Source organism: Xyrauchen texanus, chromosome 47 (assembly GCF_025860055.1).
Source record: "Xyrauchen texanus isolate HMW12.3.18 chromosome 47, RBS_HiC_50CHRs, whole genome shotgun sequence".
Taxonomy (NCBI): Eukaryota; Metazoa; Chordata; class Actinopteri; order Cypriniformes; family Catostomidae; genus Xyrauchen; species Xyrauchen texanus.
The window spans coordinates 1,070,353-1,095,352 of record NC_068322.1 but is presented as its reverse complement, the minus strand read 5'-3'; the positions used below and the strand labels follow the sequence as shown (position 1 = coordinate 1,095,352).

Sequence of the window (25,000 nt, the reverse complement as noted above, 5' to 3'; positions counted from 1 at the left end):
GGAGAAAGTGTGAGTGAACGCCCCCCGTAACACAATCCAGACCTGAAACCCGATTCATCCAGTGATGACGTTTCCTTTATATGTGACAGATTTGAACCTCCCAAAGACATCGATAAACTGACTCTACTGAAGTCCATCCACATCTTTAAGAAGCACCGAGTGCAGTACGAGATGAGGACACACTACAGGTGCATTCAGGTGAGAAATCATCATTTATTTTGGGTTATTTGGAGAGAGATCGTTCTGACCCGATCATATTTGTGTCTTTTTAGATTTGCAGAATAACCGGCTCAAGCGCACGGGTTTATCTGGAGTATATACAGCGGAATCTACCGGAGGGCGTTGCCATGGAGATCACCAAGGTAACCGCATCACCGTTAAAGCTCCTGAAGCTCCTCCGTCTGCTAATGCAAACTCAAGCGCTGTTTGTTGTTCTCCACAGACCGCCATTGAAAAGATCCCCGAACACATCCAGACACCGCTGTGGGACGCCAATGAGAAGGTCACCTGATATTAGCGGCAGGATTTTGGGGTTCTGGGCCGCTCAGTGAAATATCTGGAGAGTTTCAGTTCTGATGAATCACATCGACACATCTGACCTGAGATCAGTGATCTGAATAAACTCCACAAATAATCATGACTAATATTTTTATTTTATATAAGACCGTGCGTGAGAGTGTGTGTGTGTGTGAGAGTGTGTGTGTTTGTGTGAGAGAGTGTGTGAGAGAGTGTGTGTGAGAGTGTGTATGAGTGTGAGTGTGTGAGAGTGTGTGTGTTTGTGTGAGAGAGTGTGTGTGTTTGTGTGAGAGAGTGTGTGTGTGAGTGTGTGTGTGTGTGTGAGAGTGTGTGTGTTTGTGTGAGAGAGTTTGTGTGTGAGTGTGTGTGTTTGTGTGAGAGAGTGTGAGTGTGTTTGTGTGAGAGTGTGTGTGTGTGAGAGAGTGTGTGTGTTTGTGTGAGAGAGTTTGTGTGTGAGTGTGTGTGTTTGTGTGAGAGAGTGTGAGTGTGTTTGTGTGAGAGAGTGTGTGTGTGAGTGTGTGTGTGTGTGTGAGAGTGTGTGTGTTTGTGTGAGAGAGTTTGTGTGTGAGTGTGTGTGTTTGTGTGAGAGAGTGTGAGTGTGTTTGTGTGAGAGTGTGTGTGTTTGTGTGAGAGAGTTTGTGTGTGAGTGTGTGTGTTTGTGTGAGAGAGTGTGTGTGTGTTTGTGTGAGAGAGTGTGTGTGTGAGTGTGTTTGTGTGAGAGAGTGTGTGTGTGTGAGAGTGTGTGTGTTTGTGTGAGAGAGTTTGTGTGAGAGAGTGTGTGTGTGTTTGTGTGAGAGAGTGTGTGTGTGTGTGTGTGAGAGTGTGTGTGTTTGTGTGAGAGAGTTTGTGTGTGAGTGTGTGTGTGTTTGTGTGAGAGATTGTGAGTGTGTTTGTGTGAGAGTGTGAGTGTGTTTGTGTGAGAGTGTGTGTGTGTTTGTGTGAGAGAGTGTGTGTGTGTGAGAGAGTGTGTGTGTGTGAGAGATTGTGTTTGTGTGAGAGAGACTGTGAGTGTGTGTGTGTGTGAGAGATTGTGTGTGTGTGTGTGAGAGAGTGTGTGTGTTTGTGTGAGAGAGTTTGTGTGTGAGTGTGTGAGAGTGTGTGTGTTTGTGTGAGAGAGACTGTGAGTGTGTGTGTGAGTGTGTGTGAGAGATTGTGTTTGTGTGAGAGAGACTGTGAGTGTGTGTGAGAGATTGTGTGTGTGTGTGAGAGAGTGTGTGTGTTTCTGTGAGAGAGTTTGTGTGTGAGACTGTGAGTGTGTGTGTGAGTGTGTGTGTGTGTGAGAGTGTGTGTGTTTGTGTGAGAGAGTTTGTGTGTGAGTGTGTGAGAGTGTGTGTGTTTGTGTGAGAGAGTGTGAGTGTGTTTGTGTGAGAGTGTGTGTGTTTGTGTGAGAGAGTTTGTGTGTGAGTGTGAGAGAGTGTGTGTGTGTTTGTGTGAGAGAGTGTGTGTGTGTTTGTGTGAGAGTGTGTGTGTGTGTGTGTGTGTGAGTGTGTGTGTGAGAGAGTGTGTGTGTGTGAGAGTGTGTGTGTTTGTGTGAGAGAGTGTGTGTGTGTTTGTGTGAGAGTGTGTGTGTGTGTGTGTGTGTGAGTGTGTGTGTGAGTGAGTGTGTGTGTGTGTGTCTTATACTAAAAGGATATTTTGTTATATTTCTTTTATAAAGTTAATTTCAGAAAGCCAAAACTTATAACAGTCCAACTTAAAAGACATTTTGAATCATCGGCGTTTCACTGACACATCTTCAGTGTTGATTAATATCACAGTCCTGCTGGAAGAATAATAATCAGGGTTTAAGATGAGACACTTGTGAGGGACCTCCGGTGTGATAAAATACTAAACCTCATTTTATAAATGATGTTGTTTTCAGGTCAAAATAACTGGCTTTTATAGTCCCCAGTTTAAAAACTCCTCGTTTATGCCATAAAAACTGGGTTATGCTTATATATATATATATATACACACACATGTGCCTTCAGTAAAACAAGCAGCGACTGAATCATGTGATGCATTAAAAACAAAGAGACAGATTTACAGAAACACAATCGCCTTTAATATCACAGAACATTTCTAATGACACACAACAGCATTAAAGAAACACAAACTATACCATCTAAAATACATCTACAGAAGATATTGAGGCCTATAGAAGTGTGTGTGTGTGTGTGTGTGTGTGTGAATGAATCAAACACGTCACTTACATGCCGCCTGTAGTTTCATTCATCTGCGCTGGTTCTGTGCGTCTGCGCAGTCCTGAAGCACAAATGAAACGACTCATTCCACTCAAGCAAAGCAGTTAAATGTCTCTCTCTCTCTCTTCCACATACATGACCAGAGAGATCACGCAATCACATGACAAAGCATACGCTCAAATATAGGTTAACAGAATAATACACACCAAAATGAAAATTCCCTCATCGTGTAGTCACCCTCGTGCAATATTAAAAGAATATTTCAGCTCTGTAGGTCCATACAATGCAAGTGAATGGTGACCAGAACTTTGAAGCTCCAAAAAGCTCATAAATGCAGCATAGAAGTAATCCATAAGACTCCAGTGGTTTAATCCATGTCTTCAGAAGTGATATGATGGGTGATAGGTGTGGGTGAGAAACAGATCAATATTTAAGCCCTTTTTTTAATTACTCTAAATCTACACCTTTGACCAGTAGGTGGCGATACGCACAAAGACTGCGAACTGCTAAAAACACAAGATTGTGAAAGTGAAAGTGGAGATTTACAGTAATAAATTACTTAAATATTGATCTTTTTCTCACCCACACCTATCATATCACTTCAGAAGACATGAATTAGAGAGACACTGGAGTCTTATAGATTACTTTTATGCTGCATTTATGTGCTTTATGGAGATTAAAAGTTATAGTCACCATTCACTTGCATTGTATGGACCTACAGAGCTGAAATATTCACTTGAAAAAACGTCATTTGTGTTCAGCAGAAGAAAGAAAGTCACACATCTGGGATGGCATGAGGGTGAATAAATGATGACAGAATTTTAATTTTTGGGTGTACTGTCCCTTTAAGAATCTATGACAATGAAATGAAAGGCATTATGGTAATAAATAAATAATTGACTCATAGAGATTAATAGAGAAAAGTGCAACAATCAAAGTTACATTATGAAATAATTAAAAGAGAAATTATGTTTATTTTTACTTAATAATAATAATAATAATAATAATATAACTGTATATCTACAGTATGTAAATAAATATAAACTGTAAATATGTTTTTAGTTTGGCATCTGTCCGCTGCTTACACCGTAGTAAATGTTCCAGGTACATGATGTCAAGTTTGGTCAAGCGGTCCTCCTTTGGATGTTTTGGGGACCCCAAAGGGTCAAAGGTCGCTTGGATGCAACATGACACCCTGAATGGTTAAAAAATAGTTTCCTACTGAGTCCTTGAGGAGTTTCAGTCAAGAGTTTACACACTCCGCTCACTCTTTAATAATAGTGAAGTAACCCAAACCACCAAATACACCAGGGGCAGAAGTTAAGGGGGGCCTGGGGCAGAAATGACACTAAAATTGCTCCAGAAAATTCACTCGTAAATCTTTAGTTTTTTTATTTGTAACATCTGATATACAGAAGTTCTTAATATTATAATCCTTTTATATACATACAGCATTATGCAATTAAATATACATTAATGTTAATTTCATTCTTATTGTAAGTGGTAAAAAATATTCAATCTTCAGAATTTATACAATCAAAATAATAATAATAAATTATATATATATATATATATATATAAGCCCACTTTTAGGATTTAAAAATTCAATAAAGTTTCATTTGAAACTAAATTAAATTAATAAAATCTTATATATATATATATATATAAAATATTACTCAATTAAATTTGATGACATTTTGTTATTCAGTTGAAAATTATAAATCTTAATTATTATTTAATTATTAAGTGAATTGATTCGATTAACATGTGACATAATTAGATGAGACAGATTGTTTTTAATGGTTAGAAAAACAACACGCCCTCATAAATGTCAAAAATGCCCCAGAAATACAAACACATTGTTCCTACAATGTACCTGACGGAATGTAACGGTGTTCCTACAATGTACCTGACGGAATGTAACGGTGTTCCTACAATGTACCTGACGGAATGTAACGGTGTTCCTACAATGTACCTGACGGAATGTAACGGTGTTCCTACAATGTACCTGACGGAATGTAACGGTGTTCCTACAATGTAGCTGACGGAATGTAACGGTGTTCCTACAATGTAGCTGACGGAATGTAACGGTGTTCCTACAATGTAGCTGACGGAATGTAACGGTGTTCCTACAATGTACCTGACGGAATGTAACGGTGTTCCTACAATGTAGCTGACGGAATGTAACGGTGTTCCTACAATGTAGCTGACGGAATGTAACGGCGTTCCTACAATGTAGCTGACGGAATGTAACGGCGTTCCTACAATGTAGCTGACGGAATGTAACGGCGTTCCTACAATGCAGCTGACGGAATGTAACGGCGTTCCTACAATGCAGCTGACGGAATGTAACGGCGTTCCTACAATGCAGCTGACGGAATGTAACGGCGTTCCTACAATGTACCTGAGGGAATGTAACGGCGTTCCTACAATGTAGCTGAGGGAATGTAACGGCGTTCCTACAATGTAGCTGAGGGAATGTAACGGCGTTCCTACAATGTAGCTGAGGGAATGTAACGGCGTTCCTACAATGTAGCTGAGGGAATGTAACGGCGTTCCTACAATGTAGCTGAGGGAATGTAACGGCGTTCCTACAATGTAGCTGAGGGAATGTAACGGCGTTCCTACAATGTAGCTGAGGGAATGTAACGATGCTCCTACAATGTAGCTGAGGGAATGTAACGGCGTTCCTACAATGTAGCTGAGGGAATGTAACGGCGTTCCTACAATGTAGCTGAGGGAATGTAACGGCGTTCCTACAATGTAGCTGAGAGAATGTAACGGCGTTCCTACAATGTAGCTGAGGGAATGTAACGGCGTTCCTACAATGTAGCTGAGGGAATGTAACGGCGTTCCTACAATGTAGCTGAGGGAATGTAACGGCGTTCCTACAATGTAGCTGAGGGAATGTAACGGCGTTCCTACAATGTAGCTGAGGGAATGTAACGGCATTCCTACAATGTAGCTGAGGGAATGTAACGGCGTTCCTACAATGTAGCTGACGGAATGTAACGGCGTTCCTACAATGTAGCTGACGGAATGTAACGGCGTTCCTACAATGTAGCTGACGGAATGTAACGGCGTTCCTACAATGCAGCTGACGGAATGTAACGGCGTTCCTACAATGCAGCTGACGGAATGTAACGGCGTTCCTACAATGCAGCTGACGGAATGTAACGGCGTTCCTACAATGCAGCTGACGGAATGTAACGGCGTTCCTACAATGTACCTGAGGGAATGTAACGGCGTTCCTACAATGTACCTGAGGGAATGTAACGGCGTTCCTACAATGTAGCTGAGGGAATGTAACGGCGTTCCTACAATGTAGCTGAGGGAATGTAACGGCGTTCCTACAATGTAGCTGAGGGAATGTAACGGCGCTCCTACAATGTAGCTGAGGGAATGTAACGGCGTTCCTACAATGTAGCTGAGGGAATGTAACGGTGTTCCTACAATGTAGCTGAGGGAATGTAACGGCGTTCCTACAATGTAGCTGAGGGAATGTAACGGCATTCCTACAATGTAGCTGAGGGAATGTAACGGCGTTCCTACAATGTAGCTGACGGAATGTAACGGTGTTCCTACAATGTAGCTGACGGAATGTAACGGTGTTCCTACAATGTAGCTGACGGAATGTAACGGCGTTCCTACAATGCAGCTGACGGAATGTAACGGCGTTCCTACAATGCAGCTGACGGAATGTAACGGCGTTCCTACAATGCAGCTGACGGAATGTAACGGCGTTCCTACAATGTACCTGAGGGAATGTAACGGCGTTCCTACAATGTACCTGAGGGAATGTAACGGCGTTCCTACAATGTAGCTGAGGGAATGTAACGGCGTTCCTACAATGTAGCTGAGGGAATGTAACGGCGTTCCTACAATGTAGCTGAGGGAATGTAACGGCGTTCCTACAATGTAGCTGAGGGAATGTAACGGTGTTCCTACAATGTAGCTGAGGGAATGTAACGGCGTTCCTACAATGTAGCTGAGGGAATGTAACGGCGTTCCTACAATGTAGCTGAGGGAATGTAACGGCGTTCCTACAATGTAGCTGAGGGAATGTAACGGCGCTCCTACAATGTAGCTGAGGGAATGTAACGGCGTTCCTACAATGTAGCTGAGGGAATGTAACGGCGTTCCTACAATGTAGCTGAGGGAATGTAACGGCGTTCCTACAATGTAGCTGAGAGAATGTAACGGTGTTCCTACAATGTAGCTGAGGGAATGTAACGGCGTTCCTACAATGTAGCTGAGGGAATGTAACGGCGTTCCTACAATGTAGCTGAGGGAATGTAACGGTGTTCCTACAATGTAGCTGAGGGAATGTAACGGCGTTCCTACAATGTAGCTGAGGGAATGTAACGGCATTCCTACAATGTAGCTGAGGGAATGTAACAGTGTTCCTACAATGTACCTGATGGAATGTAACAGTGTTCCTACAATGTACCTGATGGAATGTAACGGTGTTCCTACAATGTACCTGATGGAATGTAACAGTGTTCCTACAATGTACCTGATGGAATGTAACAGTGTTCCTACAATGTAGCAATCTGAGGAGCCCCAAACAGTATCTTTTAATTTATACAATACGAACTGATAGACTGACACTATTCCAATCCAGAGAGTTTGGGGGTGGGGTGGGGGAGGAGTCTGACTCTGAACATGAAACTCACCTTTGTAATGAGAGGGCGGAGCATCACATCAGCAGGGCGGGGCAGAGGACGAGAGACAGATGGGACCGTCCTGCCTCCTGCATGTCCTTCCAAAAGGGTGTCTAACCCCTTCAGGAGACAACAAGAGTCAGTCCAGAGTGAAACCAGAAGAGAAGAACTGCCCAATCGGAGGAACAGACAGACGGGCAAAAGAGTCTCACAGCAGGCTGACTGTGTCACATGGATGTTTGGGGATCCAATAAATCTCAACACAGCTGACGGACACTAATATCTTATTTGAGAGTCATGATCTTGACTATAAAGTTACATTTATACATTATAAATGAACTACAGAAATGTAAGTCTCACTTCTAGCAAATGCTATTGTAATTTTACAGTATTCAGAAACTGAACACACTCTGTGATATTGTAATTGAATTAAATACCTGAGAACAAAAAAGTAAAAATATTACTATTATTATAACTGTTATAAATGAAATTTACACTTAATCTTAATCTAATCTTTCATTTGTTGTAGCATTTATATCAGATAAAGAAAGATTCAGATCAAAAAGTGAACTTTACATGATGTTAATATATCTAATAACTCAAATCAAAATATTGTGCGTCCTGCTAACACATTAAAGGGACAGTATACCCAAAAATGAAAATTCTGTCATCATTTACTCACCCTCATGCCATCCCAGATGTGTGACTTTCTTTCTTTTGCAAACACAAATGAAGATTTTTAGTAGAATATTTCAGCTCTGTAGGTCCTTACAGTGCAAGTGAATGGTGACCAGAACTTTGAAGCTCCAAAAAGCATATAAAGGCAGCATACAATTAATCCATAAGACTCCAGTGGTTTAATCCATGTCTTCAGAAGTGATATGATAGGTGTGGGTAAGCAACAGATCAATATGTAGGTCCATACAAGGCAAGTGAATGGTGACGAGAACTTTGAAACTCCAAAAAGCACATAAAGGCAGCATAAAAGTACCCCATGAGACTCAAGTGGTTTAATCCATGTCTTCAGAAGCCATATGAGAGGTGTGGGTGATAAACAGATCAATATTTATCAATATTTACGTCCTTTCAACTACAAATCTCCACGTTTTCTTCTTTTGTTTATTGGCGATTCATATACTTCATGCATATCGCCACCCACACCTATCATATCACTTCAGAAGACATGGATTAAACCACTTGAGTCGTATGGATTACGTTTATGCTGCATTTATGTGCTTAAAAGGAGCTTTTGGTCACCATTCACAAATAATCTGCTGAAATATTCTACTTAAAATCTTAATTTGTGCTCGGCAGAATAAAGAAAGTCTTCCACATCTGGGACGGCATGAGGGTGACAATAAATGATAAATGATGATAAAGTTTACATTTTTGGGTGTACTGTCCCTTTAAGAATCTTCAGGTGTCCATATATATATATCAGAATGCATTGTAATAGAAAACACTGCACCGTTGTTTACACCTTCATGCAATTTCAGATATTTAAATGCATCTCAACATCAGCTTACATGGACAGAAGTTTGCGTTTTTCTGCTGTTGTCGGAGACTTGCAGGTCTGACATGAGAGAGTTTCACATATAAAGCAAATCAATGAGAAGATTTCATGTGTACATCCTTAGACTGTTTGTGATTTAATTTTCAGCCCTCCAAGTAACTTTAAAAGCCTCTATGATATATTAACTGTAACATTACATATGTCTGCAATTATGTAAATAAGAAAAGTATTCATTATAAAAGTGCAAATTCAAACAGAGTAATGAATGCGCTCATTTGCATAATCGTGGAATATTTATGTGCTCATTTGCATAGTAAAAATATTAAAAAAGATTGACCATTTTGCTTCAGAAATGTGCAGATCAGTACTTTTACAATACATTAAATAATCGTACATTCAGTTTTAGTTTAAATAATCAAAAAAGAGAAATCATTTTGTTAACTTTATTTTGTGTTGTTCCTAAAACCGAAGTCAAAAATCTGTTTTCCGTTCAACTTACATTCACAGACATCACATGACGTTATCAGTTACAATACGTGAATGTGTCAACACTTAAAACTCAACACAGAAGATGGGATTTTCTATTTTATTTTCGGATTATTTTCAATAGAATACTGCTGAAACTCGCTTTGAAATAGAAATAAAGTGTTGAATTAAAGAAGTATACCTGTAGCGCTACTCTCCTGTGATATATGTGACATATGTCAACAGTGTGCACTGCTAAAAATCAAAAAACATGGATACTTTAACAGCAAAATGTTAAATAGCTGCACATATATGATATTGCCTCATTAATAATTCATGAGCACTACACAATGAGAACATATTGGAGGGAGGGGCCAGTGTCTGGGAGGTCCAAAGACGACATTTATATTGAGGAATGACGGTGGACTTTCATTTCTTCGTGTAAAGAGATTTAAGGCTCTCAGGAATGGCAGGAGGAGTAAAATGCTCATGAAATACACTTAAAATGTAAATAAACATGTTTCCTCGTCTTCTTCAGATTCAGAGTGCTTTTAAATGTTTCTGGGGCTTTTTCCTCAAATACATTAACAAAGAAGGGACCTGCGAGTCTGGACAGAAATGATTCGGTGGCCGTTAGCGCTACAGATTTGAGCTACGTCTGAGGTGCGTTAAAACCTCCGGCCACCAGGGGGCCCTGGCCAGCGACGGCCCCTGCCGGGAGGCGGGTGGGGCAGTGGAGGGGCCGATCCGTTGTGGTAGCTGCATGAAAGGATAAAATCATACATTTGGATTGGGCTGCTTGTGCTCAAGGGGCCGAAATCGTAACTCGTAAAATCGTAATTTTGCAATGCGTATTCAAACATAGCATTCAATTAAACACTAAGTCTCATGCACTATTTGAATTCATGTACACATTGATCCTTTGTTGTGGATCTCTTATCATGGTCTGATAATTAACTGTACACTACACTGAGAACGCCAAACTGTCACGCGGAAGAGACTCTTCAACGTGTGCATTTGTGAAAGAACAGCTCAGAAAAGCAGGAAGTGAGCGAGTGTGTTCTTACCCTCTCGGGTGGAAATAGCGCGGAGGGCCTGGCGGCATCATGCCCCGCCCTCTCGGGTGTGGGAGCCGCCCTCTGAACCCCGGGTACCCTGGTGGTGGAGGGGGAGGCGGTCCGTGCCTTTATTGACAAACGCGGAGGTTACACACATGCTGTTCAGATGCTCTGGTTATAAAACATGAATGTATCAAGCAATGCTACAACTGTGCGCTACAATGTAGAGCTGCGTGATATTTCGAACGTTCCTGACATTTTGTGGTGAACCCGTTCTCCCCAATTTGGAACGCCCAATTCCCATTGCGCTCCAAGTCCTTGTGGTGGCGTAGTGACTCAATCTGGGTGGTGGAGGACGAATCTCAGTTGCGTCTGAGACCGTCAATCCGCGCATCTTATCATGTGACTCGCTGAGCGTGTTACCGTGGAGACGTAGCGCGTGTGAAGGCTTCCCGCTATTGTCCGCGGCATCCACGCACGACTCACCACACGCCCCACCGAGAGCGAGAACCACATTATAGTGACCACGAGGAGGTTACCCCATGTGACTCTACCCTCCCTAGCAACCGGGCCAATTTGGTTGCTAAGGAGACCTGGCTGGAGTCACTTGGCACGCCCTGAATTCAAACTCATGACTCCAGATGTGATAGTCAGCATCAATACTCGCAGAGATACCCAGACCCTCCCTAGCAACCGGCCAATTTGGTTGCTAAGGAGACCTGGCTGGAGTCACTCAGCACACCCTGGATTCAAATTCACGACTCCAGGTGAGATAGTCAGCGTCAATAATTGCTGAGATACCCAGACCCTCCCTAGCAACCAGGCCAATTTGGTTGCTAAGGAGACCTGGCTGGAGTCACTCAGCACACCCTGGATTCAAACTCACGACTCCAGGTGTGATAGTCAGCGTCAATATTCGCTGAGGTACCCAGACCCTCCCTAGCAACCGGGCCAATTTGGTTGCTAAGGAGACCTGGCTGGAGTCACTCAGCACACCCTGGATTCAAACTCACGACTCCAGGTGAGATAGTCAGCGTCAATAATTGCTGAGATACCCAGACCCTCCCTAGCAACCAGGCCAATTTGGTTGCTAAGGAGACCTGGCTGGAGTCACTCAGCACACCCTGGATTCAAACTCACGACTCCAGGTTTGATAGTCAGCGTCAATATTCGCTGAGGTACCCAGACCCTCCCTAGCAACCGGGCCAATTTGGTTGCTAAGGAGACCTGGCTGGAGTCACTCAGCACACCCTGGATTCAAACTCACGACTCCAGGTTTGATAGTCAGCGTCAATATTCGCTGAGGTACTCCAGACCCTCCCTAGCAACCGGGCCAATTTGGTTGCTAAGGAGACCTGGCTGGAGTCACTCAGCACACCCTGGATTCAAACTCACGACTCCAGGTTTGATAGTCAGCGTCAATATTCGCTGAGGTACCCAGACCCCCAATCGACAGCATTTGTGGTGCACAAAAATTTATTTTGACCCGTTCCTCCTTTTCTTTAATAAAAGCACAATTGTGTGTTCCAGTGTGACACTTCCAATGCAAGTCAATGGGGTTTAATCTGTAAACATTAAAATACTGTTTCAAAAGTATAGACACAAGACTTAAACAATCTGCAAATTTGCATGATTTTAGGTTGATAAAAATCACACTAGAGGGTTTACCAGCATTACGTCGTCATGACAACGATGTTGTAATAATAGATAGAATTGCACACAGTGAGTGACTTTTGAAACAGTGAGTATTTTAGCATTTATGCACTGGCCCCATTCACTTTCATGGTAAGTGTCTTTTTAAATAAAAGAGGGGCAGGACTAATTTAATTTTGTGATCAACATTATGCCACAAATGGGAATTTTGAGTAATTTTGTTGCCGAGTACTCGAGCAAATAAAACATAATGGATTACTTTAAATTTACACTGATCAGGCACAGCATTATAACCACTCGTTATCGACTGCATCTGGGGTGGCTGTGGCTCAGGTGGTAGAGCGGGTTGGCTGCCAATCATAGGGTTGGCGGTTCGATTCCCGGCCCACACGACTCCACATGCCGAAGTGTCCTTGGGCAAGACACTGAACCCCAATTTGCTCCCAATGGCAGACTAGCACCTTGCATGGCAGCTCCGCCTCTATCATTGGTGTTTGAATGGGTGAATGAGTCGCAGTGTAAAGCGCTTTGAATACCGCTAAGGTTAAAAAGGCGCTATATAAGTGCAGAACATTTACCACTGACAAGTGAATAAGATTGACTATCTTGTTACAATGGCACCTGTCAAGGGCTGGGATATATTACGCAGCAAGTGAACAGTCAGTTCTTGAATTTCATGTGTTGGAAGCAGGAAAAAATCTGAGTGACTTTGACAAGGGCCAAATTGTGATGGCTAGACGACTGGGTCAGTTCTTGTGGGGTGTTCCCAGTATGCAGTGGTCAGTACCTACCAAAAGTGGTCCAAGGAAGGTCATGGTTCATGACTCAAGGCTCATTAATGCACGTGGGGAGTGAAGGCTAGCCCGTCTGCTCCGATCCCACAGAAGAGCTACTGTAGCACAGATTGCTGAAAATCGTAATGTTGGCCATGTTAGAAAGGAGTCAGAACACACAGTGCATCGTTGCGTATGGGGCTGCGTACCTGCAGACTGGTTAAGAGTGCCTACGTTGACCCGTGCCCTGCCGAAACCACCTACAATGGGCACGTGAGCATCAGAACTGGACCATGGAGCAATGGAAGAAGGTGGCCTGTTCTAATTAATCATGTTTTGTTTTATACCATGTGGACGGCCGTGGACGGGGAAGAGATGGCAGCAGGAGGCACTATGCTCTGGGCAATGTTCTGCTGGGACACCTTGGGTCCTGGCATTCATGTGGATGTTACGTTGACACATACCACCCACCTAAACATTGCTGCAGACCATGTACACCCCGTCATGGCTACGGTATTCCCTTATGGCAGTGCCCTCTTTCAGCAGGATAATGCGCCCTGCCACACTGCAAAAATTGTTGAGGAATGGTTTGAGGAACATGAGTTCAAGGTGTTGACTTGGCCTCCAAATTTCCCAGATCTCAATCCGATTGAGCATCTACAGGATGTGCTGGACCATCAAGTCCGATCCATGGAGGCTCCACCTCACAACTTACAGGACTTAAAGGATCTGCTACTAAAGTCTTGGTGCCAGATACCACAGAACACCTTCAGAGGTCTTGTGGAGTCCATGCCTCAATGGGTCAGGGCTGTTTTGGCGGCACAAGGTGGACTTACGACATTAGGCAGGTGGTTTAAATGTTGTGGCTGATCGGTGTAGAATTTGAGTTCAATCTTGCATGAGTTGCACGAGTTGTAATGGCAAGATTTAGATGAGAAGTAGTTTTATTAATCGATTACTTGTGCACAGCCCTAGTAAAAGCATATTACATTATTTTGCAAATGTTACCTCATAATATGGGTTAGTACTTGACATACCTGTGCATTGGGGGATAGGGTCCTCTCATGTGCATGGGTGGGGGCGGGGGCAGACCCAAGTGCATTCCCATTGGCCCCCCTCTTCCTCTCCGGCCACGCATGTCTGGATATGGCCACGTTCTACCCATGCCCCTCCTGCAAAGAGAGATGAGTCATGGGGGATCTAGTCTGTCCGGATTTATGATTTCTTATGAACAGACCCAGATGGTATATGCAAAGTCATTTCGGGGAAAAGTCTTAAAAATGGTCAAACGTGTTAAATGGGGCCGACAGCACTTGAAACTGAAAATGCCCAAGAACACTTTTGCAAAACCTCATGGGTCCAAATCCGTTTGTAAACCCGTCACGTCCTCTGCCTCTCATGTGTCCCGGTGGTCTAAACCCTTTCATCATCATCATCCCTCGCCCGCCACGACCTCCGCGGCCCATGAGCACACCTCTGCCACGCCCCTTCACTCCATGACCCCTGTGAGAAGAAATAAACAGAAATTAACCTCAGACACATGATGAGAGTAGAGACCAACCAATGACAGCAATCGCTTTGATCATGTGACCTACCTGGACTTGCTGTCAGTTACAGGCTCCTCCTTTGTGGGCGTGTCTGAGGACTCCATCACTTCTGTCGTCTTCTCTACCTGCTGTGTTTCAGCAGCCATCTTTAAAACAGAGATTAACATATTTGTAAACAGGTTCCTGACAGCTCTCCAAAGCCCTGCTGTTTTCTTGCTATAATAGTAGTCATTGATTTGAGAGGCCTGCAGTTCCTTTGATGTTGTCCTTGGCTTTTTCGTGACCTGTATGAGTAGCTGTGCTCCTGGAGGAATTTTGGAATATCGGCTACTTCTGGGAAGGTTCACTACTGTGCCAAGGTTTCTCCATTTGGAGATCATGGCGCTCACTTTGCCCTTTTCCACCGAAACGGCGATGGTTCTCGTGCCGAACCTGTGCTACACTTCCGGGGCAAACTGGAGCCTATCGTAAACCGGCCGCGCTTTTCCACTGACCTGAGAGCCAAACGGTGATGTAACGGCTAACTCTCTACATGGTAGTTTCAAAAATAGCTTTTGTACCTCTTTGTATATTTTTTAAAAGCGTAATTCCTACGCAAAACAGGGATCTTATCTGACAGAAAATTTAGGTGTGCGCAAAATAGATATATCGGCCGATAGTTCTTGGTTAAAACTGGTATTGTATCGGCCAAAAATGCTAATATCGCTGAATCCCTTTCTATAATTACATCATCAGCTCTAAACACATCAAGTTATGTAGATTATCATGCACATTTAACACCAGAGCTGCGTAGATGACAACCCTAAACTAACCTTTGAGCCCATTAACAAAGACTCCAACTGTGACCCAAATCCAGAGGTATGAACTGGAAAACATCTGACGTTAGTATGAAATGCCTGACGTTCCCATTTCTCATAGTCTAGCTGTCGGAAGCACATGGAGGACATGCTGTTAAAGCCACACGACTAAACATGCCAGCGCTTCTTCATCAAACGGCCTGCTGGGACATAAGCAGCTGATCCGGGACGCGGGGATTCCAGAGGGTGCGGACAGGCCGTGTATTAATAGTGTGAACACAGATGCGGCCAACTGTAAAATAAGGCATCTAAACAAATGCATCAGTTCAGACATGTGGGCATGCTGCCGTGCACGGAGGAATTTAACGCCATACTGGAAGGATAAATACTGCAGATGCTGCTTTTGATGAGTGGAAACCTGGCACAAGATGGAAAACGTAAGCTAAAAGGCTTTAGTTAGGACACATGAGTCATGATTTGCTACTCTGAGGAAGGTGGTATAAGTGGGAGGGACCTTTTCATTCCAAAGAGCATTTTATTGGACAAAAATGTGGATACGCCCCTGAGTGCATGATGATGTCATCAATATTTTTGGTCTGTTTTCCTGGAAGAGAAACACTTGTAAATGTGCATGTCTATATATATATACTGTTAAAGAATGGTGCTAGCAACACAAAAGATGCGTTTCATTCCTCCCCAGTTGCTTTAGTTAAATATGTTTTTCAACTTTTAGGAGTACAATAAAATATAAACAAACACAAAGATAGCATGCATGGACTAGAGACCACAAAATTCCCTTTTTGAGTTCAAGGGGAGTTGACAGGAATTGCTCCCTTCTTTGTTTTTTGTACACCTAAATATGATTATATTGTCGCTAAATGTGTTTACTGATACAAATGGATGATTTCTGGGGGATTTACAAGCTCCTTCCATTAATTTCAAACATTCATATGACGCGCGTAATTCTCACTGGTGACTGAAATAACACGAAAATCACCCTGGAGTCAGAAACACACATTTAAAGTTAAAGTCATGACGTAGAAGCTGCTGATGTCATTCAGTTGAACTGATGAAGGAGAATGTGCACGGACACATGAAACACGCCAACACTCGTTATTACGAGCTCATAGCGACGTTTCCTGTGTTCCGAGTCTTACCTTCAAATATTGGAGTTCTTCTAAGACAAGAAGCCTTTAACGATATTGAACGCGAATCCCTTTGATTGTGACACTCGTATCCGTGAAGAATTCCGGCGGGATTATTCGGCGTTGAAATGGCGAGACATCGAGCGCTGATTCTCTTTGTCAGTTACATGTAATACTAAGGCTCCGCCCACAGGAAACACCAGCGCGTCATGATTGGCCAACGTTCTTTTACGCAACAAATGCGTCATAATAGTTAATGAAGTGCGTAAACCCCTTAAACGCCGAGAAGACAACAACATAATGGTAGAGGAGAATAAAAGAATAGAAGAAGATTGATTATTATTATTATTATTATTAATTACAATATACGTAAACCAAAATATGTATTTCTAATACATTAAATAGTTGAGTGCCATTCTTCTTCTTCATACTTATTAACAACAATACACAAATACTGTATATATATATAAAATTATAAATACTTTCTTAACCACTTTGTCTTTAACTGTTATTTGTAAAAATAAATTATACTTATGGGCAAAATATTTTATCCATAAATGCACAATTGTTAAATCATCCCCACTGTTCAATATACTGACATAATTAGGCCATACAATTTAAATTAGCTCTGATCATAATTTATACATGTAAAAAGTGGTTTAATTTGTTGAATATAATGTTCTGTAGAATCTCTGCATATATTGCACACATCGCTTAAATATAGGCTCAGAATTGTTTCCAAAAATGTATCTTTAAATGGGGCAAATACAGACCAACATCATCACAAACAAGACGTTTATTTCACCATTTTACCTTTAAAATACCTTTTAAAAGTCACTCCACAAGTACCAGGAAGAAATATTTACATCAGAATGTCGGTAAAACTATTGAGTGGATAAACAAAACAAAAACAAACAAAAAGAAAGAAAGAAAGATATTCTGTACAACAGCAGGTTCAGATCACGTGTCATTTCTGCTCATAAGTGTCAATGAAATGTCCAAGAACAGAGACCTGTACACACACCCCATCTTTGAATCTGTCTTTAGTCTTGGTCGAGGATGCTAGAGAGTTCTTTGATGTACTGGATGGTGTATTTGAGGGTCTGGATCTTGGTGAGCGGTTGTCCTCTGCGGCTGTACACCGGCGGCAGGTAATCCCGGAGCTGATGCAGCGCCTCCGCCAGACTCCTCATGCGGAGCTTCTCCCTCTCACTCGCCTTCATCCGTCTCTTCATACTCATCTTCACTTTGGGCTTCTGCTGCTCACAGACGAGGGTGTGTTTGGGTCCGTATGTGCGGCGTTCACCGGGACTGGAGCGCATCTCCGGTGAGGAGCACATGGAATCAAAAGAGGACTCCGGTGAGGACGCGCTGCAGTCTCCAAACGTCCTCTCCTCTCCGCTCCAGTTCCACTGGGACAACATCCTCGCCGTGGTCACATCGATTTCCACAGCAGAGTCCATCTGTGCCAAGCCCTCTCTCAGGTTATCCATTCGAGGATCAGTCGTGGAGAAAATGCCCCAGTGAGGGGTGAAACTTCAGTTTTATACCCCCCGTTCTTTACGAGCGCAATGTTCAAAGAGACGCGAGTGGCAGGATGGACGCGCGTTTGGCACCCGGGTGTGAATAAGGAGATGTTGGTGGTTAACGTGTAAGAGAAAAGAAAATAATTAGATTCCCTTTTGTGGGAAATGACTCTTTAAGTCGACACGGCAACAGTTCACAGACTGATGTGATCAGACACACAGAAACACTCTCAGAGACGCACTAGAAGAACTCCTGTAAAGCAGATATTGGGAGATCTTCAATCAGTTTCATCAATATCATGTCCTGAAACGAAGATCAGCACTGTAAAAAATGTCCATTTTAATAGGAAAAGACTGTCAAAATTCGACAGTAGTTAACAGGAAATTACCGCAACATATACAGTAAAAAATGAACATATATTTAACAAGAAAATACATGTAATTTCACGGTAAAAAAACGGTTCAAATATTTTACCGTACACTGTAAAAACATGTCCATAATATTAGCGGTAAAAAAAAGTAAAAATGCTACAGTAAAAAACTGTTAATTGGTTAATGGGTAATTACCGTAACATATACGGTAAAAAATGAACTTATACTTAACAAGACATTACATGTAATTAATTATACGTTAAAATATTTTACCGTACACTGTAAAAATATGTCCATAATTTTAGCGGTAAAAAAGTAAAAATGCTACAGTAAAAAACTGTTAATTGGTTAATGGGTAATTACTGAAAATGAACATATTTAATAGACAATACATGATATGTAAAATATTACTGTAACTGTATATCTTAACGTAAAAGTAACATGTACGTAATGTTAATGGTAATTAATATATACAGTAAATAAATATATTTAACAAGACATTACATGTAATTCATATCGTAAAAAAATATGTCCATTATTTTAGTGGTAAAAAAGTAAAAATGGGTAATTACCGTAACGTATATGTTAATTTTTTTTACATATATTTAACAAGACAATACGTGTAATTTTATGTAAAAATATTGTTTAAATATTTTACCGTACACTGTAAAAATATGTCCATTATTTTAGTGGTAAAAAAGTAAAAATGCTACAGTAAAAAACTTTTAATTGGTTAATGGGTAATTACCGTAACATATACGGTAAAAAATGAACTTATATTTAATAAGACAATACATGTAATTATACGTTAAAATATTTTACCGTACACTGTAAAAATATGTCCATAATTTTAGTGGTAAAAAAGTAAAAATGCTACAGTAAAAAACTGTTAATTGGTTAATGGGTAATTACCGTAACATATACAGTAAAAAATTAACATATATTTAACAAGACATTACATGTAATTATATGTTAAAATATTTAACTGTACACCGTAAATATATGTCCATTATTTTAGTGGTAAAAAAGTAAAAATGCTACAGTAAAAAACTGTTAATTGGTTAATGGGTAATTACCGTAAAATATCCATTATTTTAGCGGTAAAAAAGTAAAAATTATTAAAGCTTTATTGCAGACACAGGTCCATATAACACATACATAAATACATACAAATTTCCATATTAGCCTATAGGATATACAGGCTATTGCACCAGTGTCGTCTTAACCTAGAGGTGTATCTATAACAGCTTTTCAGCGGACTGACTAGGGCTTCAATTATATGGTTCAATGACCTGTCCAGGCGACACATAAAACTAAACATAAGTTGTCTTAAAAGTGCCTCACAAGATGGCACTCTAGTAGTCACAAACAAATGACTGGCACTATGCCACCTAGGGACACGAAGCAACAACCTCATTGCATCATTGTATGCAACCTTGAGTCTATACATACTCCTTTTCTTATAGTTAGACACAATTGAGCAGTGTATAGCGGTGTGATGTAGGTTCTAAACAGAGAGCACTTCACAAAGTCAGAACACATTTCTAGCTTGGTTAACAGTATCCTCTCCAGTACTTTAGACAAGATACTGGCTATTGCAATAGGTCGATAATTGTCAATACTGTTGAGCTTACCAGCCTTATCTTTAAGCACCGGCAGTAACATTACAGACATAATAGCATTTGGCAGGACACCATAAGGACAGAGCCTATGGCTGGCATATTTTACATGTTCGGCAGTAATACCGTCCATACCACAGGCTTTGTTGTTCTCCAACATATTAATGGCACCATGAATATCTACTGCTCTAATTATCATATCTGTTGAAAAATCAATATGTTCATTATCAATTCTACCTGGGTTACTTTTAACACAATTAAACAGGTCCCGGTAGTGCTCCGCCAAAGCTCAGCTATTTTTTCGGGGCCACTGATACCTTCAATATCCGCTGGTAAAGATGTTTTATTGGAATTCATTACTTTTACCTCTTGCCAAAAGGCATTAAAGTTGTTGTTCTGTAGCTTTCTGGCTAGCGAGTCCACTCTTATTGTATTTTCATTTTTCTTAATAAATCGGAGTGCATACTTAACTCTAGCATTTGCCTGTTTTTTCACATCTAGCAGTACCCCATGTCTAGGTCTACCTGCCTCTGACCAAAGTCTAAAAGCCTCTCTTGCCTCAGCATACTTCTCAGCTACAAACTCATTCCACCCAGGTCTACTGTTAAATACCTTACATCTACTTTTACAAAAGGGATCACTGGAAGCATTAAGACATTTCACAATATCATCATGCATGGCACAAAGTTGTTCAACATGTTGCACATCCTTACAATTCATATCTGAGCACATAAGGGCCTCATGAGGCAGAGCAATTTTATTTAAATAATGCTCTGTTAGCAATGAGTATTGAACCACCGCCTCTTTACTCAGTTTTGACCAGTCCAGTTTACTTGAGGAGGCAACATTATTATTTCTGAACAACAGAGGTACATACTCAACATCTAACAGAGCAGCAAAAGGTATGTGATCAGATGTAGCAAGTTCATAAAAATGCTACAGTAAAAAACTGTTAATTGGTTAATGGGTAATTACCGTAACATATACGGTAAAAAATTAACATATATTTAACAAGACATTACATGTAAATTATATGTTAAAATATTTAACCGTACACCGTAAATATATGTCCATAATTTTAGCGGTTAAAAAAAGTAAAAATGCTACAGTAAAAATAATTCATTGGTTAATGGGTAATTACCGTAACATATATGGTAAAAAATTATAATATTTGAAACAAGAAAATATATGTAATTTTACGGTAAAGAATATAAAAAATATCTAAAGTTCACTTTAAAAATTTTTGTAACTTTAACTGTAAAACAATATAAAAAAAGTTTATTGGTTAATGAGAAATTACCGTAACATATACGGTAAAAGTTTACATATATTTAACAAGACAATACATGGAATTTTACTGTAAAATATTGTGACATTATTTTACCGTACACTGTAAAAATATGTCCGTAATGTTAGCGGTAAAAGAAAGTAAAAACGCAACAGTAATTTATTAGTTAACGGGAAGTTTCCTAAAATAAAATACAGTAAAAAATTATAATATATTTAAAAAGTTAATACATGTAATTTTACGGTAGAAAATGTACAAATTTTTACAGTTCACTGTAAAAATTTCTAATTTTAACTATAAAAGAATATTTATAAAATGTTATTTGTAAAAAAATTTTATTATTATATATATATATATATATATATATATATATATATATATATATATATATATAATAGTATATTTAATGAATAAAATCCATGCAACAATAAAAAATTATTGTTCATCCACTGCAGAAAAATAGAGAACCTAAATACACTGCAGCATACTTTTATAGTAACAAAAAATATAGTTTATATAATTCAATAACATTTACGGTAGTGAACCGTAAAATACAGCATTGATGAACCTTCTGGATTTATGGTATTGTGCGTGACGTATTGTGAAGTTATCAAGCAAGCTCACGAGTTATCTTGTAAATATCAAATACTGTTCTGAAAAGGTGAAAATAAAATGTATTAAAGAAGAAAAGACAAGTAGTCCGGGTTGAGGAAAAGCCCAAATGTAACACTTCAACATACTTAAAAATAAAAGTGATTAAAGAGACACAATAAACAGAATAAAGCTGTAATAACGCATCCATTAAAACCAGAATAATCCTTCTTCTTCTTTAAAATCATTCTAATAGACAGAAAGTTCCCCTAATTAAAGATCACTCATAGACTCGGCATGTATATGAGCTGATGTTGTGTTGAAGCAGGACGCAGCTGTCAGATCTTTCATGTCTGGAGAGGTGTGACACCTGTCACTCATGATCAAGGCTGAGAGGAAGCGGCAGGCGTTTATGTCCTTATTAGGACCCGACTGTTACTTTTATCCTAATGTTGTTTCTCTCGGTAAATGTCTTCTGTACTGCAAACGTCACGTGTCGAGCCCCTTCTCCAAAATACTGTGAACCTTCAGAAACGTTGTGTCCCACTAAACCCTCATATTAGTGCACACATGGACAATTCTTAAAGTGTTACATTGTTTCCCCTCTAAAGAGTGCCAGTTTAAATAGAATGTTTAAATAGAATGTTACAAAAGAACGTTTAAAGAACGTTACAAAAGAACGTTTAAAGAATGTTTAAATAATGTTACAAAAGAACGTTTAAAGAACGTTACAAAAGAACGTTTAAAGAATGTTTAAATAATGTTACAAAAGAACGTTTAAAGAATGTTTAAAGAACGTTTAAAGAATGTTACAAAAGAACGTTTAAAGAATGTTACAAAAGAACGTTTAAAGAACGTTTAAAGAATGTTACAAAAGAACGTTTAAAGAATGTTACAAAAGAACATTTAAAGAACGTTTAAAGAATGTTACAAAAGAACGTTTAAAGAATGTTACAAAAGAACGTTTAAAGAACGTTTAAAGAATGTTACAAAAGAACGTTTAAAGAATGTTTAAAGAACATTTAAAGAATGTTTAAAGAACGTTACAAAAGAACGTTTAAAGAACGTTTAAAGAATGTTTAAAGAACGTTACAAAAGAACGTTTAAAGAATGTTTAAAGAATGTTACAAAAGAACGTTTAAAGAACGTTTAAAGAATGTTACAAAAGAACGTTTAAAGAATGTTTAAAGAATGTTACAAAAGAACGTTTAAAGAATGTTTAAAGAATGTTAAAAAAGAACGTTACAAAAGAACGTTTAAAGAACGTTTAAAGAATGTTACAAAAGAACATTTAAAGAATGTTACAAAAGAACGTTTAAAGAACGTTTAAAGAATGTTACATTTGAAGATACTTTTGCTTTGTTTTAGTGTGTTTGGCTATAACCGCCATACTTCCATATACTGTACATTATTTATGATTATTCTGAGCTATTATAACTTCAGTAGAGATTAAACTGCAACATCTTTCCTTGTACTTTACAGACGATGTCACATGTGTGCGTAATGCATCATTTAACACAAACAAAAGCACATTTACAACCCAGAACACTACAGATGCATCCCCCAAATATTCTGAATTTTATTTTGGATTGATTACACAAAGAACTGATTAAAATGCATTCGATAATTTCTTCTGGTTTATTATTTTGCTCAAAAACACCCCTTTCATTTGGCAAACCTCATCTTCAGTCTCTCCGCCAGAGGACGAGGGCTGTCCACAGAAACGTCCGAATCATCGCTTTCCACCTTCCCATGATGCACCAGGATGAGGCGATCTGATTGGATGACAGCATGGAGCTGTTTTTGTGGGGTGTCATCGGGTGCATATCTGAGCCGGTGATCATTGGGAGATTTCTTCCCCCTTGGCAGAGGGGTCGTGCTGGTTTTGACGGGTCGCCGCGGTTTGTTTCTTGGCTTCTGTGATCTGGGTCGATTCTCCGAATCGCTGTCGTCACTGAGCGGGCGTTGACTCGCGCACACACTCATCTTACACATGTTGTCAGACGGGTGTGTAGCTGTGCGTGGGTTTGTCGATGTCCTCTCTTCACAACACGCTGGTGGCGTTTTTAGGGACCATGATGGCGGAGAAGATTTGGACGGGTCTGGTTCCTTCGGATACGTTCTGCAACACTTGATCTCTCCCAGTTTAGATGCAGAACTCTTTTGCGTCTGCACAACAAGGTCTGTCGACGCGGTCGATCTTACGATATGTTTCATGATCAATCGCTCCTTAAGGGAACGCTCAACACCCCACTGAGGCGCATTTACACCGGAGGTTGGAGCCGCGGCGTGTTCGGTCGCACTTTCCGCAGATCTGAGGTCAGTCGTACTGCACTGGGGCTGCTGGGACGGAGACGCTGCGAAGGATGAAGAATCCCAGTCAATGCTGCTGAGATGCAGCTGGCCAATCAGAGCAGACACGGACGGGGAGCTCTGGGTCGGAGAGAGAAGCCCTGCAGGTTTTGGGGAGGAAGGAGCCCATTGTGCTTGGCGTGCCGTGACATCACTATTGGCCGTGTGTGTTGGTCTACTGTTTTGGTGATCCGTGTCCGATTGCAGAGACATATGAGCGAAGAGATCCGACACTGCATCATGGGAATCAACGGGCGTCTCTTTCTTTGCTTTTGGCTTCTTTTCTGTAACAATTAAAGACACAAACACACAAACGTCACATGTAGGAAACTACAGAAGTGTTAACATTTGAAACTGATCTCTGACTGTGGGTCAGAAGGAAATACACCGTGTTAATGTGTGTGTGTTCAAGGCTGACAGCAACTTTTGTGCGACGCCTCGTGGTAATAAAAGTGTGTGTGTGACGGGTGTGACACAGTTCTGAGCTTCAGCTCTCAGAGTGTCAGGAACACCGCCACGTCTTTGATCCCCGTCCTTCAACACAGGAAAAACATTACGCTCCTCACCTCCACACAACACTCACCTGCTCTGTTTCACAGACATCAGACAAGAGAGACAGACAGATAGAGAGACAGTCAGAGAGAGAGAGACAGACAGACAGACAAACAAAGAGACAGATAGATCGACAGAGACAGACAGTATGACAGAGAGACAGAGAGAGAGACAGACAGACAAACAGAGACAGACAGTCAGACAGGCAAGTAGACAGAGAGACAGTCAGACAGACAGTCGGAAACAGAGACAGTCAGACAGGGAGACAGACAGAGAGACAGGGAGACAGACAGAGAGACAGGCAGAAAGAGCGACAGACAGAGACAGACAGTCAGATAGAGAGACAGACAGCCACACAGAGAGAGACAGTCAGTCAGAGAGACAGA

The 25,000-nt window shown here is 40.6% G+C and overlaps 5 protein-coding genes across 7 annotated transcripts in view; 1 reads left to right on the top strand and 4 right to left on the bottom strand.

Annotated features, from left to right (window-relative positions):
• Positions 1-634, top strand: part of mrps10 (mitochondrial ribosomal protein S10) — a 4,684-nt gene extending 4,050 nt beyond the window's left edge. The window contains exons 4-7 of the mRNA XM_052120755.1: positions 1-9; positions 90-198; positions 273-362; positions 443-634. The exon at positions 1-9 is cut by the window's left edge and continues 131 nt beyond it. Coding sequence (XP_051976715.1) covers positions 1-9; positions 90-198; positions 273-362; positions 443-511 — 277 coding nt within the window. The 3' untranslated portion in view covers positions 512-634. The remainder of the gene's footprint in view (positions 10-89; positions 199-272; positions 363-442) is intronic.
• Positions 635-2,125: 1,491 nt separating this feature from the next.
• On the bottom strand, positions 2,126-16,491 carry si:ch211-51e12.7 (uncharacterized protein LOC336335 homolog). Of its 3 annotated transcripts, XR_007969911.1 has the most exons (7): positions 16,327-16,491; positions 14,421-14,518; positions 14,176-14,328; positions 13,863-13,997; positions 10,409-10,525; positions 7,376-7,483; positions 2,126-2,760 (listed from the first exon to the last, which is right to left on the bottom strand). XR_007969911.1 is itself a non-coding variant. In XM_052120753.1 (6 exons), the coding sequence occupies exons 2-6, from the start codon at positions 14,516-14,518 to the stop codon at positions 7,477-7,479; spliced, it is 510 nt and encodes a 169-aa protein (XP_051976713.1). In that variant the 5' UTR covers positions 16,327-16,491; the 3' UTR covers positions 6,870-7,476. The 3 variants fall into 3 exon arrangements, 2 of the variants coding, with proteins under 2 accessions (XP_051976713.1, XP_051976712.1); XM_052120753.1 differs by lacking the exon at positions 2,126-2,760 and having other exon boundaries at positions 6,870-7,483; XM_052120752.1 differs by lacking the exons at positions 2,126-2,760; positions 7,376-7,483 and adding an exon at positions 7,514-10,100.
• On the bottom strand, positions 4,393-7,070 carry LOC127638823 (uncharacterized). Its single transcript, XM_052120567.1, has 3 exons — positions 6,490-7,070; positions 4,708-5,136; positions 4,393-4,575 (listed from the first exon to the last, which is right to left on the bottom strand). Exons 1-3 carry the CDS (start codon positions 7,068-7,070, stop codon positions 4,503-4,505), a joined length of 1,083 nt encoding a protein of 360 aa, XP_051976527.1. The 3' UTR covers positions 4,393-4,502.
• A 707-nt stretch (positions 16,492-17,198) lies between the features above and the next one.
• Positions 17,199-18,167, bottom strand: msgn1 (mesogenin 1). Its single transcript, XM_052120757.1, has one exon. The coding sequence runs from the start codon at positions 17,805-17,807 to the stop codon at positions 17,358-17,360; it is 450 nt and encodes a 149-aa protein (XP_051976717.1). The 5' UTR covers positions 17,808-18,167; the 3' UTR covers positions 17,199-17,357.
• Positions 18,168-23,122: 4,955 nt separating this feature from the next.
• LOC127638822 (flap endonuclease GEN homolog 1) overlaps positions 23,123-25,000 on the bottom strand; it is a 13,491-nt gene continuing 11,613 nt past the window's right edge. Inside the window, 1 exon segment of the mRNA XM_052120566.1 lies at positions 23,123-24,346. Within this exon segment, the coding sequence (XP_051976526.1) occupies positions 23,376-24,346 (971 nt within the window). The 3' untranslated portion in view covers positions 23,123-23,375.